Raw genomic sequence first — 15,198 nt, 5'->3', positions numbered from 1 at the left:
AAAAGCCGGGAGAACATAAACTAATGCTGGAGAGATGGATTAATGGAGAAAACCCTTCTGTGCCAAAGGTCTTGTGGGAAGTTTTGCAGGGGCCTCACAGCACCATTCATAAGGGTTGCAGACTGGATGGGGCTGAGCATGAGGAGAACTTTCTGGAACTGGGGAAGGTGAGGTATGTCCATGAAGCTTCCCTTGCTGCGACACTGCTGTAGGGCTTGGAGCAGAGAAGAGCTAAAATGAGACTTAGTTTTTGTAAGACTTTTGTTTCCTGGGCTATTAACCATTATGCCCCTTTATAGCAATCATGGAACCACACCTACATGAACTTCTTTTGAAGCACACTCTTGCATATTAGCTCAGTCTCAGACAGATCTTTGATCAATCAGAAAGTCACTTGAGCAGCAGAGTTCTCTGGATGCTTGTTCAGATCTCCAAGCTGGAAGTGCATGTGAAGAACACCTTAGTACTTCTTGCTTTTCACCCCCTTTGGTGACCTGTGGACACTAGCTTGGTTTCAAGTTAAGGCAATCGTTCTGTCTTTTCAAGTCCACCTCTACAAATACTGTCCCCCTGCGAGATGAAACTAGGAGGGCAAGATACAAAGATTTTCTCCAGAAGTTGTCCAAGGAATAACATGTAGGGAAGATGTTGACTTCTTCACGGATACAGTCCTGGGGAAAAGCAAATATTCATATGCATTAGGATTTCTTCTTCATGAGTGTTTCCTGCAATGTTCATTTTTTGTTGCGGTGTTTTTCATGCCCTTACCCTGGGTGGAGCTTTCTGCTGCAGTCTTGTTTTCATATACCTTTGTATTATCTTTTTTTCTCTGCTTCCAGTTTGAGCGGCACGATCCGGTGGAAGGGCGGATCACGGAGCGGCAGTTCGGCAGCATGCTGCTGGCCTACAGCGGGGTGCAGTCCAAGAAGCTCACCATCATGCTGAAGCAGCTCAAGAAGCACTTCCAAGATGGAGAGGTCAGTGCCAAATTTGGGAAGTTGTGGTGGGGGCAGCCATCCCGCACCGTACTGAGAAATGAGTAAGCAATCTCCATCTTCTTAAGAAAAGCATCCACACCTTGTTTAGCAGTGTGGGGAGACACGCTGACTTTGCAGATGATAAATACTTTGCCAGCAGCAGGGAGGTGGAAGAGGTGGGAGCGCAGTGGTCAGTGACCAGATCAGGGTGTAGGCTTGTCCCTGTTAAAATGGATGCTGTAATTTTCAAAATTTAAATTTGCTGAACAGCACCCTGGGTCTGGAGCCAGAATAAACACTGAAGAGCAATTCCTAGTTACTGGCTCGACCTTGGATTAATTAGCTGCTGTGAGCGGGCAGTTTATTATTTAGTCATTAACTTACATGAAAAATTATTTGAATTACTTATGATTTAGAGAGGAATAAGGTTGAAGATCCTATACTCATTAATTTAGTCTTGGAATAAGGCATCCAGACCGAAAGCATGTGCTTTATCAGGTAAGGCAAGTATGGGCTGCTAAATTACTTCAGTATTAGAATTCCACGTCTGCTCCTATGAAGATGGATTGTTCTTTTATTAACTGTTTTATTAATAGGTTATAAACAAGGGATTCATCAAAAGGAGAATGGATGGAAAGCCTTTGGCTACATATCGGGTCAGTCTGACTGTTTTAGAGCTGCTTCCTTGTGACATCAGAACTGGCGTTCACTTCTTAACTGGTTTAGATGCAAGGTGTGTTACAAAACACAAGTGTTGGCCAGCAATTCATTCTTTTTTGTCCCTTTTTGGTGCCTTGACTGGACTCTGGTGGTGTGCAGGAATCCTTAGCTCATGTAAAGCCACTCCAGTGAATTTTTCCTTCTGTTTTCTCTATCTTTCACTGATGCTGGAGAATTTGGGTGTACTGAAGCAGCAGGGCATGGAGGCTAATAGTCTGTATTAACTGCAAATAATGCCAAAATGTGAAAAACTGCAGGGAACCATAAGTGAGCGAAAAGGCCATGCTCAGTGTGGCGTTCCTGCCGGAGGACCCACAGTACCTGCATCTTCTCCTGGCCCTGGGCTTACAGAAAGAGCTTTTTTTTGCAGATGGTCTCATGTTTTGTAGGAAAATAGGTTCAGTGTTTAATACGCTGCTGTCAATAGATGGTGTCAACATGTCATTGGATCTGAGACGCATTGTGTGTTAATGTTTGGAAATCTCACTTCTCAAGCTCTTTGTCACCAGCTTAAATGAGACTTGATATTTCCAAGGTTGTGTCCGTTTATTTGATCTTTGAATAAGACACTGCAGATTTGGCTTTTCCAATACTTCTGCTCCTTTCAAGTTTTAACAGGAATCACTTGATTTCTTGTGGAAAAAATACTTAGCTGTGATGTGTGTCTAATAGAAAATAACAGCTCTTTCTTGTTAATGTTCCCAAACTGTAAATTCTTTTGCTGTGATTTGGGTTTTTTAAAATATATATATATGTATACATATGCACATGTGTGTATATATTATTGAACAGTAGCTGGGTATATGAGAAATTAGGAAGAGGGTGCTATTTTGGAAGGTTTCTTAGAGCAGGTGTTTTCTTCCTTTCATGTGTAAGCCAAGACACTGACATCTGTGGCACAGGAAGAATTTTTTGTTTTTACCTTATTCCTCATCTGCAAATCAGCCAAATTTTATTTCTATTTGATAATATCCAGATTCAGAGCAAGTCTTTTTCTTTATTTATTTCAGGGAGCAAAACTGGGGATTAGGACAAAAAAATTACATTTGCAAGAAACCAAGAAACAGGTGGAAAAAACATGATTCCTTAGACTGGGGAGAATGAAACAGCCAAAATCCTAAAACTAGACTGCCTCTGTGATAAGAAGTACAAGATATTTAGTGCTTTAAGGAGATATAAAGGATGCAAGAAGTGCCAGCCACTTTGCACTGGAGGCAGATAAGCCTTTTACTGCAACCAGGGCAGCTCAAAGTCAATGCTTATGCAGAGCTAGAGAAATCAGGCACCAAAATCCTCCACTTCAGCAGATTTTGTCTCATAGAGAATCCTGGCTGGTGCCTAACTTTGCCTTGTCCTTTATACAAGAGAAACTTTTCTGGAAAGTTTGTGGGGTTCTTTTTTCCCCAGGGGTATTTTAGAAAACCATATCCTTGCAGATTTGTGTGCAGCTCACTGTATCTAAGTACACTTATGTACTTCTATTGGATCACCTTGGGGATCATCACAGTGGTTTTACATAGCTTAAATTTCCCCATCTCTTTAGGAACAGGACTGCCATGACCAGAATCATGTTAACCACCTTTTGAGCTTTCCAGATAACGTATTCAGGGGTGTGCTTGCAAAATTTTCTTCGTAAATGAATGGAGTGTTAACCCAGAGAGCATTCTCCTGCTTGAGACTGCAGAAGCTCAACACTGGTGTTGCTTCTTCCTCTGTGTTTGTAGCCCAGACATCTGCAGAGCAAGCTGCTGCTTTGGTCAGGCTCTGCTTTACTCCCATTGTGTAAAAAAAGGGAGTGGAGCCAGTGCTATCCACTGCTCTCCCTTTGGCTCCCAGACCTCAAAGAGACATTAAAGCCACCCAGCTACTTCATTTATCCTGCAATACTCTCCAGTCACTGAACTCTGTGTAGGTCAGAGAGGTTTATGATGCAAGCTTGTTTTGCAGGATTAATTTTCCCCCAAATCCTTTCTTTTGACGCTTCACTAGACTACCTCTATAGCTGTGTAGTATCATTACCTGTACAGTTTACTAACCTGCTGTAACTCCTCTCCATGCCAAAGGCATTAGGGGCTTTGACTTGCTATTGCTTGCCAAAGAAAGTGGGAGTAAGATGATTTTAGTAGTGTGACGCTGGGAAGGGAATGGCAGTAATTGTACCAAACCTGCCTGGCAAGCTTTACCTTGGAAATGCAATTTATCAAAATGTTAAAGGTTTTAATCTAACCTTTAGTCATTTTCCAGCATCATTATTCTACGTTCCTGCTTTTGGGAATGGCATGTTTTCTTGCATTAATTGATAATCTGCTTTTATTTTTATTTTTCTTGAGGACAAATCCCATCTTACCCTGGATATGTGCACTCCTCTGTATATTCAGTGTGTCTGCCACACTCTGCTTTGGTTAGAATTGTTTATGATTCCCCTCAACTCAAGCTACACTTACACAGCTGCTTTTCTCCTAGTAAAAAGGACTTGAGTCATCAGTAGCACTTACAAGAAAGGTATTGGTTTATGTCTCCCTAACTGCTAGAAAACTAAGCTGACTCTTCAGAAACTAGTGATTCAGGTCGTCATCTACACATGCTTTGGGGCTGCATAGCATAATTTTCTGTTGAGATGGCAGAGGGTGCGAGGGAGATGTAATGGTCCCTGGGTGAACAGTCCTAACTTTTGCAGAAGGTGTTTGAGCTGTTGTAAGATGCATGTTGTAAGCAGATACACATTTCTGGAGTCTGCCTGCCTATGTATCGCTAGTATTACTTAAATGATGAAAGGATTCAGGCTTACGAATCAACAGCTAGATCTACAAATGCCTTGAAAGAAGTGATCATCCAGATCCCATAATTGCTATCCTAGTGCCCTCCAGATACGCAATTTCTTGTGATTCCAAATTAACACAAGCCTCTGTCACATAATGGAAACTTCTATTGGTCTTTCACGGAAACATGAACAACTTAGGAAGAGCTGAGCTGACAAACTTATTGATGGGGAGTAGATAAATTCCCATACACAGAATTCTGACTGATGAAGGTCATCATACATCTGTTGACTTGTCAGTGAAAGCCTGAGACTGTCTCAGTCTCTGATTTTATTTTTGTTTTAGCAGCTGGAAAGGAGTTAGTGCTGATGCCAGCCTCAACTATAGGATTCATCAATAAAATACTAGATTTCATAATGCTGACGGCATTTTTGCTGCAGAGGGTCAGTATCTGTCCACATGCAATAGCAACTGCACTATTGGTACTAAACAAGGGGCCCGCAGTGCTGTTTGGCCTTGATATCTGCCATTTTGTGGTGGAAGATTCCAGGAAAATACAAAGTTTAGGGCTCTTTGCTTAGAATAGCTGCTGAGATGACTTGCAGCTACTACTACAAACCTCAGATGTCCCAAACAGAGCAGGTAAATCACAGCACAGTGTCATCTTCTGGCCTGAAAGTACACATACCCATTCTTAGTGCTCCGCTCCCAGGCAGGAGCCTGTTCATGAGGAAATGTGTAGCAGGGAGGTGTCTGGATGGGCATCTGAATTGCAAGGATATTTTCTCTTGTAGATACATTGTAAAAACCAGAGGAATCTGCAGTACTTCCTGCAGAAGTACCTGATTTATTTGGTTATTTTTTTTTATGCTAGGACAGTATTTTATATAATTCTGCCATACATCTTGTAGCATGCCGCTTGGGAAGCAGAGCAGGTATACATTTAGGAAAGCTTCCTGTACAGTAACTGGGGATTTTTTCATAGTCTTTGTCCATGTGTGCATTTTGCTGTCTCATCCTTTTTGGTCTGAATCCTTGAAATCTGGGCTGACAAGGCCTGCTGTTGCATTTGTCAGTGTGCACACTGTGCAACGTACATCAGTGGTGCATTGCCACATATTCAGTTATAGCAAAGACAGGAACAAGCTGCAAATGTTCTCTAATTTTTCTGCTTACAGTTCTAGAGGTACCATGTCTGTACGAGAAGATTGTAAAAAATGTGCTTTTTTTTTTTGCAAAAAAAGATAGGTGGCTGTTCCTTGATTAGAAGTTGTTGGGAAGACTTTGAGCAGGGTTACAACAGATTGTATACATTTGTATTTGACAGTACCCACTGAACGTGTGCTCTTCCATCAAACCATAAAACCGCGCTGTGTTATGCAGGTGGGATTTTTAGTATCTTGCTGTATCAGTCTATCATGCTAGACAAGACAGGGGGAGCCTGAACCTGAACTCCTCTTGACAAGCTGATTTATCTCTTCCAGAGAGGAAGGCTGAGTGGTTATTACCATAGTACTGATTTACCTCTGTTGCGGGGCCGTGGCTGTGGTGGGGGAGTTGGGAGGCTGCAGCTCTTGTCCCAGCAGTGATGCAGTTGTGCTGGCGCTAAACGGGTCGATAAAACTGGATGTTGTGTTGTGTAGTGGAACTGGGTGCAGGTCCCAGAGCTTCACTCGCTGGCAGTTGCTCTCTCAGTGTGCTCCCTCCTCACCGGTCAGATCAGTGCAGAGAGGAGTGTCTCTCTTATCCCCTGCCTACCCGTTGGCTGTGCTAGGATGCAGCGATGCCAGTGCTGGCAGATCTCAGGATGCCTTTCTGTGGCTGTAGGCACTCACCCAGCGCACACTCACCCGTCCCAGGGTGAGCCAAGCCCCAGGCAACTGTGCCGGTAAGTAGAGCAGGCAGCAATGCAGCCCCGCAGCCATCCTGCCACCAGCAGCAAAGCTAACTGGGGCACTCTATACGTGCTGTGCTTTGCAATGTCACCTTCTGCAACACTGAGTAAGACGTGGATCCCCCCAGGGATCTCTGAATCTCTTGGGAGAGACTTTGCAGCACGTGAACTACTTTGTTATTGTTGTTGCAAGTGTGCAGGCTTAAAAACAATACATTAATGAACCTGCTTCCAGCTGTCTCCTGCATCCCAGCCACAGGCTTGTGGTATGTCTGCGCTTTTGGGCAAGAGCTGGCTGTGGAGCAAGAGCCAGAAAAATGCTTTTTGGTCTTGGCCGCTGCTGACTGTACACAAGGAAGTCCCTTCCCCTTGCACGACTGTTGGGGCCAGGAGGGGAGCAGAGATGGATAAACAGAAGCATGGGTCGCAAACCGTATCTTCAGGTGCCAAGGCAGGAGTGTCTTGAGTGTGCAGATGATTTCCCCTGTGGCTGCAACTTGGGCCAATAAGTCACTTTGTCATATGTAATCCAGGTAGTGTCACAATCTCTTTTTCCCATCACTGTAAGACCCTTTCTTTGTCCTAGGGGCTGACATTTGAGGAGGTGGAGAGCTTCTTCACTTTTCTGAAGAACATAAATGATGTGGACACGGCTTTGAGCTTCTACCACATGGCAGGAGCTTCACTTGATAAAGGTAAGACGGACTTAAAACTTGTGAGATGGACGGGTGCTGAAAGCTTGAGGGAGCATGAGTCATGCTGTGTCCTTGGAGTTGGGAAGATGTTGAACGAGCCCAGGCTGACAGGTTAAAATGTACCAAGATCAAAGTTCCTCTCTGTAACGAGAGGTTTGACTTGCTACATTCACGGATAAAGAGGGATTTCAGGTTTTAAACTTTCACAGTTTTAGATATACAGGGAAAAAAAGGCTGAAAGGTATAGCCTGAATAGATTAGGAAGCAGTGATTTCTTGGTGACCGATTAGTAAGCAGTGATACTATCATGGTATCTTCAGCAGGACCAATCAGGCCTGATACATGCAGAGGCAAGATGACCTAGTGAGTCTGGTACCAGATCCTGGCCATGGCAATGTTTCTTCTTCATCCCCGTTTTCTCAAGTGAAGCTTTTTCTCCTTTTACAAAGTACTTGAAAAATTGTTGACAAAGACAGGCAGTATTATAAGAAGTATTCTTGCAAACTGTATCTTCTGTAGAAGTCTCCGTGATCGACACAGCAGAGGCAGTAACCAGCAGCGGAGCTGGTGTTAGGAACTGTTCAGCCTTTGCTTTGTTTCAGCTTTGCTTAAAAGTAAAAGACTTTGCCTAGAAATAAGAGCTGTATGGCCAGCTGCTGCATTTGTGATCTGAAATCTAGTTAATGGCAAGCACCCTTGGAGCTGGAGGGAAGGAGCGGCAGGAGCACTGGAACCCCACTAAGGTGCCAGACTGAGCATTAAAGTCTGCCTAGAGCAGGCTCTCATCAGATAACCCACAGTCCAGGCGCTGCACGTGCTGGAGTAGGTGACTGAATAAACCTCAGAGATGGTGTGTCCTGGGGAGCTTGGTGATAGTCATAATCCATATCCTCCTTCATCTCATTGTGTGTTTCATTTTCTGAGCTAATCCCTATCAGGTATGTTCTCAGATCTGACACAACATTCTTCTAAAATAATGAGAAAACAAAACAAAACAAAACCACCCGTACATTTTAAAAAAGTCCAACTCTCTACTGCCAGGATCTGTCAGAAGTGTGTGGGTTTTGTTTCTAGATCTTTTTTTGAGAGTTTTTTTTTTAAATACTCAGACTAGGAATTTAAAAAAAAACAACCTGGCAAACTCATTAAAAGTTTTTTAGGCTAGGTGGAAACTCTTGTCTACTAGGAAGTTAAAGCTGATATATTTAGGCAGCTGCAAAATAAAATGTTTCTGAAGTAAGCTGTTCTTCCAACCACTGCTGTTGTGGGAATATTAAGACATTCATAGTTTTTTGGGCAGTGGAATTACAAAAGGGAGTCAAATGTGTCGCATCTCTTCTTGTGTGTGTCAGCAGCCCTTTTCGTCTTTGATTGTTTGGGGGAAATCATCTATACTCTTTGTTTTAGATCACTGTTATCTTAAGACTTAAAAGAAGGCAATATGATTTTCTCTCATTTAAAAGTAAAAATATGAAGCATGGATGCGCTGCTGCTGCACAGCCCTTTCTGCAGCATCCCACAAGGAGATAATACTCCAGCAAATCCAATTTACTTGGTGTCTACAGTAAATTAGCAATTGCCCAGTCATGGAATATGCATTTGTGGAGTATTTAGGTCCACATGCAGTTGGTAAATCAGTGTGATTGCTGTTTAATTATGTGCAATTAATGAGCTTGTGTTGAAGCCCCAGCCATTGAGCTGGGATTATTTGGCTGGAGTAAGTAAACCTTGGGGAGGGTTGGTGGTGCGCGGGACATGGCTTCAAACCGCTTGCGGGCTCGCCTGTCCCCAGACGCCCATCCCTGGGGCCTGCAGGGTCCTGGCTGTTGGGAGACATTTCTTCAGGCTTGGGCAGAAGAGGAGGGTTATTCTGCAAACCCCTCTTCATGTGTGTCTGGTAGCTGACACAAATCACCCCTTGCACCCTTCTGTGCTGCTCAACCCAGAGATGCTCTGGGCAGGAGGCATGAAGAGAGCATTTTGCTGTGGTCCCAACGAAGGTGCAAAGCGAACTACAGTGATACACCTGGGTTTTGCAGCAGGGATCTGTGTGCTCCCATGCCTGAATTGTCTATGCATTACCCACTTCCATATGTGTGCACTTAGTCTGGATATTGCAGCCACAAATCAAATAAGCAGTAAATGGAGTGTACTCTTCCAAAAGTCAACCTTTCACAAGGTTGCTTGTTAAAAACCAACAAATGTAAAAACTACTCATCATACGGGGAGAAGGAAGAGGATAGTTAGTATATAAAATAAATCACCGCTAACCTAATGCAGCAAACGTTATTATAATTTTAGAAGGTCTGTTTAAAATCTAAGAGGAAAAAAAATGGATGGCATCAAACAGCCGTAGCTTGACAAGCTGTTTTCAGTGTCGAATTAAAGTCCTCTCTTCTTCTAAAAAGGATCATAAACCTCTATTGTAATGACCCATAGAATAACACATGTATTATTTGTTAGTCCATCTTTCCTTTTACCAGAAACATAATAGCCATCATTCTCTTAAATCATAAGGATTGCTTAGAAAACTTTCCCAGCGTGGGCTTACAGCTGGCAGCAGGACAGGAGCCGAATTCGTCACTTATTCCCCTTTCAAGGCAAGAGTGTGAGTTGCACTTTTTTTTGGCACTGTCTGCAGCCAGACTTTCCAAGCAGCTGTGCTGCTGGCTCCAGCAGAGAGCCGCGCTATAACTCCTTTGTGTTTTAGGGCAAGGCACAGATGTGCTTTGCCTAGAGATGGGCCAAAGCAAGGGGAGGTGGCTGAGCCCACTGCTTGCTCCAGTGGCTCAGCCAGTTCAAAGCAGGGCTGGAGCCCAGGAGGGGTTAATGGAAGATCATTTTATTTGAAGTATGGAGCTTGAAGTGGCTGCAAACTTGACAGGGAATTTGGAAGGAGGTAGAGAAGAGTTTTGAGTGCAGCATGTTTTTGTCATTCAGTTGCTGCTTGCTTTAATCTGCCTTCAGAGCTGGATGAAAGAAATCAGTCCCCCATGAAGGTGCAGCTCAGCTCGCTCCTCTGGAGTAATGGCACGTAGTGAGCGCTGGTGGTTGGGTGGGCAGGACTTCTGTGGCATGGGTGAGGTTGGCAGGGATGTCTAGAGACCCTCTAGTCCAACAGGGTCACCTACAGCAGCTCACCCAGGGCCACCTACAGTCAGGTTTTGGGTATCTCCAAGGATGGAGATGCCATCGCCTCTCTGGACATATAAGAAAGCCTGGATGAGTATTTGCAATAACTTGTGAGAAAGAGAAGAATGAAACAATGAAATATGGTGTCCTGCAGAGGCAAGCCATGGTCACAGGTTGTCACCTTTTCCCTCACACCAGTGTGCTGGGGGGTGTGTGTGTGTTTATGTCCTGATGGACAGGGACCGTGGAAATGCTTGGCACACTGTCCCCAAGCATGAAGGGTCTGGAGCTCGCCTGCCCTTTGGCTTTAGTACACGCACAATTATGGTGCAGTGTTTGCTGAGTGCTGATGCAACGAGTTGTTGGGCAAAGCTCCATCACAACAGAGGATGCACGTCCACAAGGCTTTAATAAATCAGCTTGGTAACCCTGAGGACAAGCTTTGCATAGATCAACAGCCCCTGGAAGACACTGAATACCTTTCAGTTTAGAAACCATTTTCTGTGTTAGATTCTCCTTTCTTTACTTATTTATGACTGTGAATGTTACATAAACAGTGCATCAGCTCAGCCTTTGGTCTGGTAACTCCGCTTTTTTCCAAGAAGCGTGATCTCCATGACTTTCCGTCACGCTCCCTTTCATGTCAAAACAGTTTCTGCTCAGCTGCGGGGCTGCAGCCTCACATTTTGAGAAGAAAAAATGTGTTGTGCCACAGGATTGCATAGGGTTTGTACATCCCTCTTATGGATGGATATTCTGGTACGTACAGATGAATTGATGATTTGAAAAAAGTTCGACTCTTTCTAGCTATATTGTCAATTATGGCATCCAGCATTTCCAGCTGGGATGCTTAAAATGAAATGTGCATATCAGTGTGAGACCCTACATAGCCTGGTTTCTGGGAGCCCAAAATACACGTGTCCTGCCTCTGCAGCATGGAACTGCCCAGGGTAGAGAGCCCTGCTCCTGTCACCCTGGGTGCTGTTAAAAAGGAAAAGAAAGCAGCAGCCCAGCTGCCCATTATTTTGGAAAAATGTGTGATTAATCTCAAGATGGAGGAAAAAAAGTGAGGTTTGCTCTCTGGCTAGGCTCTCAGCCATAGAAAAGCCCTGTTTGTAAGCATTTGGTGAGGCATTACTCATAGTGCAGTTCTGGGAATTGGAGTGGGGAAAAAAAAAAAAGATGAGTGGGAAAAAAAAAAGATAACTGTGTTGGACACTAAACTTGCATAAAGAAACTCAGATGGCCCAGTAGAGGAACCAGTGGTAGACACTAGAAATTTTAAAAGCCACATAGCTTTTCAAGATAGAAATGTGTAACTGTTTTTCAGTGGTATAAAATCTAGGAGACTTTCCCATGTAGAGATGGATGCAGCCATCCCAAATGCCCAAATCTGAACAAGCTTTGTTTTAGGAGATGTTTCCCTGACAGCACCTATTTCATTTTGCAAAACAGTAAAGAAATTATGGTGAGAGGTTTACTTCAATATTTAGTTGCCTCACTGAGATACCTTGCAGCCTGGAGTGTGTGCATCAAAGTGGAAAGCAGAGACACTTTTCCCTTCCTTATGACTCCTTAAAAATCAACAAAATCATTACCGAGCACAGCACAGTCATGCAGCTCCTGTGAAATAACATTTTGCAGAATTTTTGCATCGAGCAAGAACAATGTGATGGAGGTGACACATACACAGTGGGATTAATAAAGAGAGGAAGAAGTAACTGGTGGCTACAAATTACAGCTGGTAAAACCGGCCATGAAAAATAAATAAGCACATGTCAAAGAGGAGGGAAGGATCAGGTGACACCCTGTAGAGATGGAAGGAGGGGGGTGAAAACATAACTTTATAATTGAAGACATAATTCTTTTTTTTTTTTCCCCCTTCAAGACTACAGCAAATAACTTCTTCAATAGGGTGTACCCGAGAGGAGAGGATGGTGTCAAAGCTTGGTTGAACACCTTGAAAGAAGATTTACGTTTAAGAGGAGTTAAATGAAATTTGTTGTTGCTGTCTGAGGAAATACAGATTTGCTTTTGCTTTCTGAAGATGTGGGTCTTGGGTAAGAGGTGGCTTACAGCACTTAAAACCTCTGCTGTTGCCAAAGTTGAGGTGTTTTAAAGTGTCTCCCCAGCAAAAGAACTTTCTGGGGAAAAAATAAACTGAGAAATAAGTCTAGATAAACTCTTTTACCTAAACCTCTTATTTTCCCTTGAACTTTACATGTTACTGAAGTCCCCCAGCAGTGCATGTGGCGGGTAGGAGTTACAGCACATATTTTGCAGCTGGCTGGAGCCAGGAGTGTATTTAGGGAACAAGCATTGCTTAATTGGGGAGGGGAAAGGCACCTTTTACAAAGGCATATGTAAAATCCAGAGGCAGGGCATGTATCTTGGTAAAAAGGATTATGCCATCCACCATTTGGCTCCGGTGTTCATGGCGTTAGATCAAAGAGGACCTATAAATACTTCATTATACGTGTGCAATCTATAGTTGCCCTCTCTGGTTTGGGATATGTGTGATGCTGGCCATCCATCCCTCCCTCTCAGATCCAATGGGGAAAGCTGAAGGCAGCTTTGTCATTGAATTTGTTGGTGTTTGATGTCAGTGTGAGCTAATTAAATGGTACACTGTTAAAGCCCTTTTTGGTGGGCTGCTGCCATCTAATGCGTCCGCTTGCTTGTGTTGCAGTTCATTCATTCAGTTGTGTTGCATTTTGCTGGCTAATTTGTGCATATTAAGAAGAGGAGAGATGAAAAGAAAGGGATGCAGGGACGTGGTGGCTGTCCCTGCACTTAAAGCATTAATTCCCTTGTCTTCTTTGCTAACTAGGTTTTCTTGAGAGCTGTGCCACATGCATGATGCGGTATATTCTGCAGCCTGGTTGATGTGGGTGGGCAGGGAGAGACAGCAGTCTCCCCACAACTCAGCTGGCAAGATTCGGGAACAAAATTAATTCACGTTTTCTTTAATGATTACATTGCCTCTGCTGCCCCCAAAGCAGGCTCTGGCTGCCAGCAGGACACGCACAGGAGCAGTGGCCATATCCTGACTTACAGTGACAGAACTAAAATACAGAGTAGTAACTGCAGACCAGAGCTATCTGTCATGTAGGAGAGGATTTTAATTCAAAATGAATAATTACAGGCAAACAGCAGGTGCCTACTTGAGATTATATATATTTTAATCAACCTTTTGTTTAATTTCAGTTTTCTCCTGCATTATTTAGTAAAAGGAGGGATTTTATAGGGGAAAAGGACCTAATGATCGCTGTGGATTCCTCCTCAGAAACACCAAACCTCACTCAGAGGAGCAGAAATGGGATGGAGGAAACCAATAGTCTTGAACATTCATGGGGGGAAAAAATAATCCCGTTAGAAACACTTTATGTGGTTTCTAATAAATCCAATTACAGTATAGATAGGTGCTTATTTTTTCCTTTCTGACATGCAACCCTTTGAAATTTCTGAAGGGCCAATAGCTCTGCAAAAGGACTAGAGTGCATGAACCCAGAAGGATGAAAGCGGAGCTTTTTTTTTTTTTTTTTGGTTTCAATCTGATTGTGTCACACCACTTCCCTCTTTTGCCTTGCCAACTCCACAGCTAAAGGTTCATCCCAGTCGCTGTGGGCTCACTGCCGTGGTGCAGTGTCTTCAGACAAGGTTTCCTTGGGTCAGGCTTTGTAGGGAAGTGATTGAACTTAAATTATGCTCGCATTCATGCAAAACCCTTACGTTTTATTGAGTATCTGGAAGAGAACAGGGTGTTTTAACCCTGACAAATGGTGACAACTCAGCTGCTCTTATCTCCCCTCATTCCTTCAGTTTGCAATAGTCAAAGGGAGACCAGAGAGCAGCCAGATGCACACACATACATATAGGGGAAAGAGCTAAACCAGCCCCAGTGAGGTGGGGCGTGTTTCCCCTTATGCAGCAAACTCTACTGCATAACCCTGCCAGTTTGATAGCTCCGTGGATGGCTCTTTAGTTCTAGAGGCATGAGTAAAACTACAGTACCACTTACTCCTTTACTGATGGGCTCAGCTGCCAGTCTGGGGGCAGGGGGGTTGGGGGGCAAGTAAAAATTCATTACAGCTCTTTATTTTATTGTAAGATTAATCTTGTCTGCTGGCTGCAAAGCCTGTTGCAGGGAGGGTGGATGGGTTTGTTCTGCAATTGTTGGCCCCGGGTTGCTTAACAGGAAAACTGGGCGGTTTTGTTCCCGACCTGTTGGAATAGTTGGTTCAGAGCATTATCTTTGCAACACGGTCGGAAGGAGCTGCCTTGTTGATCAAACCTGTCAGGAGAGGTTTTCCACCTTGTGTTTGCTGTAGTGCTGACACTTCTGATTTTGTAACCAAAGGGGGAGAAAAAAACCATGTCAACTCAGTGTTTTAAAGTTTATTTTGAACACACAGGTATCAGAACACGGGTGCTCACCAGCAGCCTTGCCACACCCCATGTGGTGTTGCAGTAGGAAGGCAAAGGCTTTGAGGAGCCTGGTTTGGGGGCATGTATTGAATGAGCTGGGGATGAAACTTATTTCAAGCCTCTTTGAGGCGGTCTTCTGGGGAGGAAAAAAGTCTTCCGCTCCTCTGCCTGCATTTGGTGCAGTTGGCAGATCACCATCATGACACCTTGCTAACCTTGTGCCCTTCCTCTGTTGCAGTGACGATGCAGCAGGTGGCCAGGACAGTGGCCAAGGTGGAGCTCTCCGACCATGTGTGTGACGTGGTGTTTGCACTCTTCGACTGCGATGGTGAGTGACCCCAACCTCTTGGCCAGGCTGGGCAGGATTTGATCCAGGGGGAGGAAATACAGGGGGGAAATGCCAACCAGGACAGACTGACATGGCTGTGGCTCATCTGATCTTTGACCATGGATTTGTACTGATGCTCCTGCCTTTCTAGGAAAGGTATCTGATGGTTCCCAGTTTCCAAGATGTTGATCTTAAAGCACTGGATGCAAGCATTTGGCATGCACAGCTTCTTTTTTTCTCCCACAAAACTCTTTATTTTGTTTAA

At 44.0% G+C, this 15,198-nt stretch overlaps 1 protein-coding gene across 5 annotated transcripts in view; it reads left to right on the top strand.

Moving 5' to 3' along the window:
• MICU1 (mitochondrial calcium uptake 1) overlaps positions 1-15,198 on the top strand; it is a 105,815-nt gene that overhangs the window by 88,093 nt on the left and 2,524 nt on the right. For all 5 annotated transcript variants that reach the window (XM_055803046.1, XM_055803222.1, XM_055803141.1 and 2 more), the window contains 3 exons: positions 840-977; positions 6,937-7,045; positions 14,844-14,933. In XM_055803046.1, coding sequence (XP_055659021.1) covers positions 840-977; positions 6,937-7,045; positions 14,844-14,933 — 337 coding nt within the window. The remainder of the gene's footprint in view (positions 1-839; positions 978-6,936; positions 7,046-14,843; positions 14,934-15,198) is intronic.

This window comes from Falco peregrinus, chromosome 1 (assembly GCF_023634155.1).
Source record: "Falco peregrinus isolate bFalPer1 chromosome 1, bFalPer1.pri, whole genome shotgun sequence".
Taxonomy (NCBI): domain Eukaryota; kingdom Metazoa; phylum Chordata; class Aves; order Falconiformes; family Falconidae; genus Falco; species Falco peregrinus.
This window is presented reverse-complemented; position numbering and strand designations above follow the sequence as displayed.